A 4204-nucleotide genomic window follows, 5' to 3' on the forward strand; every position below is an offset into this window, starting at 1 on the left:
TAGCGTACTTGTTAGACACCCATTCAAAATAAATAAATTAACTATACACGATAACAAAATAAGTATATTTTTATATTAAAAAAGTGATTTTCTTTCTAGGAGGTTGCCCGATTAGTACAAGCATTAGACAAAATCTGTACTAATAAATAAACAACATAACTAATGAACAATACAAACTCAACTACTCTCCTTTTTCAATATAAAAACACTCCTTAAAAAATCATATTAATATCAGCCTTAATCCTCACTATCAAAACAATGACTAACAAAAAAAATACAAAATATAAGGAATTGATCCCTAGAAATGGAAGATTGAACTAATATAGACGATTAAAGGTGATTTCAAAATTTCATGGAAATATCTGATGAACCTTAAATTGGATTGCTATATCTACATATCGTCTCCCCTAAACATAAATCTAACAGCAGTCATAATCAAAATGTCAATACGTACCCTCCTTATCTTGGTCCCGCATCGGTAATGGAGATTTCATTTACAGATGGAACGCCCGAGGCAGACGAAGCAGTCGTACCAGACGCCTGCGACTCTGTAAATGTCGGCGTTCCCTTTTCATGCCTTTCTAATCCCACTCCTTTCCCTGAATCTGATCCATTAAAAAACGCTGGCTTTTTGGGATTTGGCAGTCTCACCGACTTGCTCGATATCATCGGAATCACATTCGACATAACCGGACGATGTGCCGCATCAGCTTGTACACACAACAGCGCAACATGAATGCATCGTACCGCCAGATCCCGTGGGCAGTTCTCTCCTACTGCTGACTCAACCATAGTTATCGCATCTCCTCCCAAATACAGTCTCCATGCCTGCATCATCACAAATCAGACATCACTTCTTTTTCAGTTCGGAGTCTGAAATTGAAAAACCATTGTTGAGAGCAAATATATAGTGGTAAATTCAATTTGATACCCATTCTGATAAGTTTTGCATTCCTTCCTCTAAATGGACATCTGAGTTTTTCCTTCCGCTCAAAACCTCAAGCAGGAGCACGCCAAAGCTATAAACGTTGGCCTTAACTGACAGCCGTCCTCGCATTGCATACTCTGGAGCCATGTAACCGCTGCACCACAAATTACAAAACCCTAATCAGAAAAAATACAAAGATTAATTACTTTCAATTGGAAATCAGAAGCAAATAGATATTATCAGCATTTGGGTGCTTACAATGTGCCTGCGATTCTTGTTTGGATGTGTGTCTCATCCTCGGGGAAAAGTCTGGCTAACCCAAAGTCTGCTATTTTAGCATTGACTATGTCGTCAAGTAAGATATTGTTTGCTTTAATATCTCTGTGAATGATTTTCATCTGTGAGTCTTCATGAAGATAGAGAAGACCTCGAGCAATCCCAGTGATGATGTTATAGCGTTTTTCCCAATTTAGCAGTCTACGCTTTTCTCGATCTGTAACCCCAATTCTATCTATCACTCTTCAAGAAGTCTGCAACATCAAATATATAAGGAATTAAGAGAGAAAGTACCTTACCAAAGAGAAAAGTGTCTAGGCTCTTATTGGGGAAATACTCATAAATAAGCAACCTCTCATCTCCCTCAGCACAACATCCCAACAGCTTCACAAGGTTCCGGTGCTGAACATTGGCCATAAGCTTCACTTCATTCATAAATTCTCTCTTACCTTGAGTAGATCTAGCAGACAGCTTTTTAACTGCCATTTGCTTTCCGTCTCTTGTGGTTCCCTGAAAGATATGAACAAATTTAGAGCTCGACCCACAATAGCCTGTTTCATCTATGCTGTTAATTCAGGTCAAGGATAGACAATAGCTGCCTCACTCTGTATACTGGTCCAAACCCCCCCTCTCCAAGCTTCTTGTTTTCATGAAAATTATGTGTGGCTTCTGCCAATTCCTCAAAGCTCATGATGAAATGTTGATGCTCGTGCATCAGTAACCCCGAGTCAGCTGAATATCCATGCCTTTCTGTACAGAATTGAAAACTGGTAAAGCTTAGAAAATCTATTGTTAAGCTAAAACCAACAAAGAAGAAAATTAAATACAAAGATGAAATAATTGGAAGCAGCACCTTCATTGCGGGTAACTGGGGTCGCAAAAATGACAGACTTCAGTCTTTTCCTCATTGCGGTGAGACAAACAACTAAAAGCATAATCAAGCCTCCCACAACTCCCAAAATGATGGGTTCTATTGAGCCATTCTCTGCAGTGTACACTCTGTTCAATATTAACATATCAAAGATACAATTCAACAAACATAAAATGAGGTGGCTGTGCTTACTCTCTGATTGGGTTTGGCCGCCTCCGGCTGTGGGAGATTCCACAGTTGTTGGAGTCTGCCTTTCTGTTGGGGGTTGCGCAGGTGTACTTGGAGTTCGGCTTTCTACGGGAGGTGGAGAAGTTGTTGGAGTCGGTGGGGAAGCTTGTGGTGAAGATACATCTGGAGTGCCAAAAAATGAGTCTGACTCAAATCTCACCACACAGCTTCCTAACAGAGCCCGACCTCCTTTGTTCTTAGAACAGCAATCCTGCACAACATTCCTGACTTTAAACAAGCATTGTCTGCAATCGCTGACGGGTAAATATCTCCAACACTGAACGAGAACGTACACAAATTGGGATGTAGAGTAGTTGGCCGATCCCATGGCGAATCGCCTATTTGCAGGGTTGTAAGCCACACTAGAGAGGTTGGAGAGAAGAGTTGCGGTTGTGGACTTGAAATCATATTCCACGTTGCCTGAGACTTCCCCGGGGTTCCACAGGTAAACATATGGGTTGGTATTTAGTGTTGAAATGAAATTGGAGTTGTCATAACGAAGAAAGCAGTCATCCATCAATACCAGTCCGCCTATGTTGTTGGCGCAAACTTCCATAAGAGAGCTATTGTTGCTCTGCACATTCTAAGCATTTCTGTGCTGATAAATTCCCAAAACACTGTAGAAGGCCATAGATCTTGTTGGGCGTTTGACCAAATGAAGATGTCTTAAACCCAGAACGCACAGATGTATTTGTGAACAGATCCGACATAACTTGGTTCAGATTCACAGAATATTTGCTTGTAGGATTCAAACAACAGCAGCAATACAATAAAAAAAAATGATAATATTCAAAACAAGGAAGGCTCTGTTTTACTGTAGAGAAAAAAAACTGATATATTATTCCAACTACAAATTGCTATTCAGCCAATACATTTATTCAAATAAAAATTGTTAAAACTAATCCCTAACACATAGATCAAAATATAGATCAGGAGTTCTGACAGTAGTTTTAGCATTATTCCATGCCTATGATTAAAGATGGGAGAAGAAGTAACTAAGACTAGACAAAAATGCATCCAAAAATATCATCTAATGCATGCCATATGTACAACATGCTTCTTGTTTAAACTACTCCTAAACTGAAGTATTCTAAAAATTATTTATAGAATGGTGGAAATGGAGCAGTGGAGCTGGAGTTTGAAGTGAAGATCTCAGCATCAATCTTCATACTCCCCCTTGATGCTGAGAGGACTCACAATCTGATCTCTGAGTACCAAAAACTGATCTTTTGTAATTGCCTTTGTAAAGATGTCTGCAATTTGCTCCTTTGTGCTGATGTACTTCAACTCAACCGCTTTATTTTGTACCAAATCTCTAATAAAATGTTGTTTAAGATCAAAGTGTTTGGTTCTGCTGTGATGAACCAGATTCTTGGCCAATTTAATGGCACTTGTGTTGTCACAAAAAATCACAGTAGGCTGAACCTGTATCTCTCCAATTTCTTCAAGAAGCTTTCTAAGCCATAAAGCTTGTGTGCCAGCTGAAGTGACCGCAACATATTCCGCTTCTATAGAAGAGAGAGCAACCATACTTTGCTTCTTTGAACTCCATGTAATTAAACCGGAACCCAAAGAAAAACAATTACCAGATGTAGATTTTCGGTCATCCAAACAAACTCCCCAATCTGAATCACTAAAGCCAACAAGCTCAAACTTATTAGAAGAATAGTGAATGCCAAAATCTACCATGCTTTTCACATACTTCAAAATTCTCTTGGCTGCCTTCATATGTTCCTCTGATGGATTTGTCATATACCTTGAAACCAATGAAACTGAATAAACAATATCAAGCCTTGTGTGAGTTAAAAACATCAAACTCCCCACAATGCTTCTGTATAATGTCTCATCAACAATTTTAGCACCATCATCTCTACATAATGTAACTCCATGAGCAATTGGAG

General features: G+C 39.1%; 1 protein-coding gene across 1 annotated transcript; it reads right to left on the reverse strand.

The window, feature by feature from the left end:
- Positions 1-291: 291 nt before the first annotated feature.
- On the reverse strand, positions 292-3044 carry LOC149563157 (cysteine-rich receptor-like protein kinase 25). The gene is made up of 7 exons (XM_089826551.1): positions 2268-3044; positions 2058-2189; positions 1809-1954; positions 1504-1714; positions 1187-1421; positions 932-1082; positions 292-828 (listed from the first exon to the last, which is right to left on the reverse strand). Exons 1-7 carry the CDS (start codon positions 2857-2859, stop codon positions 460-462), a joined length of 1836 nt encoding a protein of 611 aa, XP_089682677.1. The 5' UTR covers positions 2860-3044; the 3' UTR covers positions 292-459.
- Positions 3045-4204: the final 1160 nt, after the last annotated feature.

This window comes from Cupressus sempervirens, chromosome 4 (assembly GCF_028749045.1).
Source record: "Cupressus sempervirens isolate cs-2001-9-10 chromosome 4, ASM2874904v1, whole genome shotgun sequence".
NCBI lineage: Eukaryota > Viridiplantae > Streptophyta > Pinopsida > Cupressales > Cupressaceae > Cupressus > Cupressus sempervirens.

What these genes read in the sequence shown, in the direction of transcription:
- LOC149563157 (XM_089826551.1), bottom strand. Translation starts at nt 2,859, where the DNA reads ATGGAAGTTTGCGCCAACAACATAGGCGGACTGGTATTGATGGATGAC. An exon ending in CCCAGTTACCCGCAATGAAG is followed by an intron (nt 1,955 to 2,057) that starts GTGCTGCTTCCA and finishes AATTCTGTACAG; the next exon opens with AAAGGCATGGATATTCAGCT. An exon ending in CCTAGACACTTTTCTCTTTG is followed by an intron (nt 1,422 to 1,503) that starts GTAAGGTACTTT and finishes TTGGGGTTACAG; the next exon opens with ATCGAGAAAAGCGTAGACTG.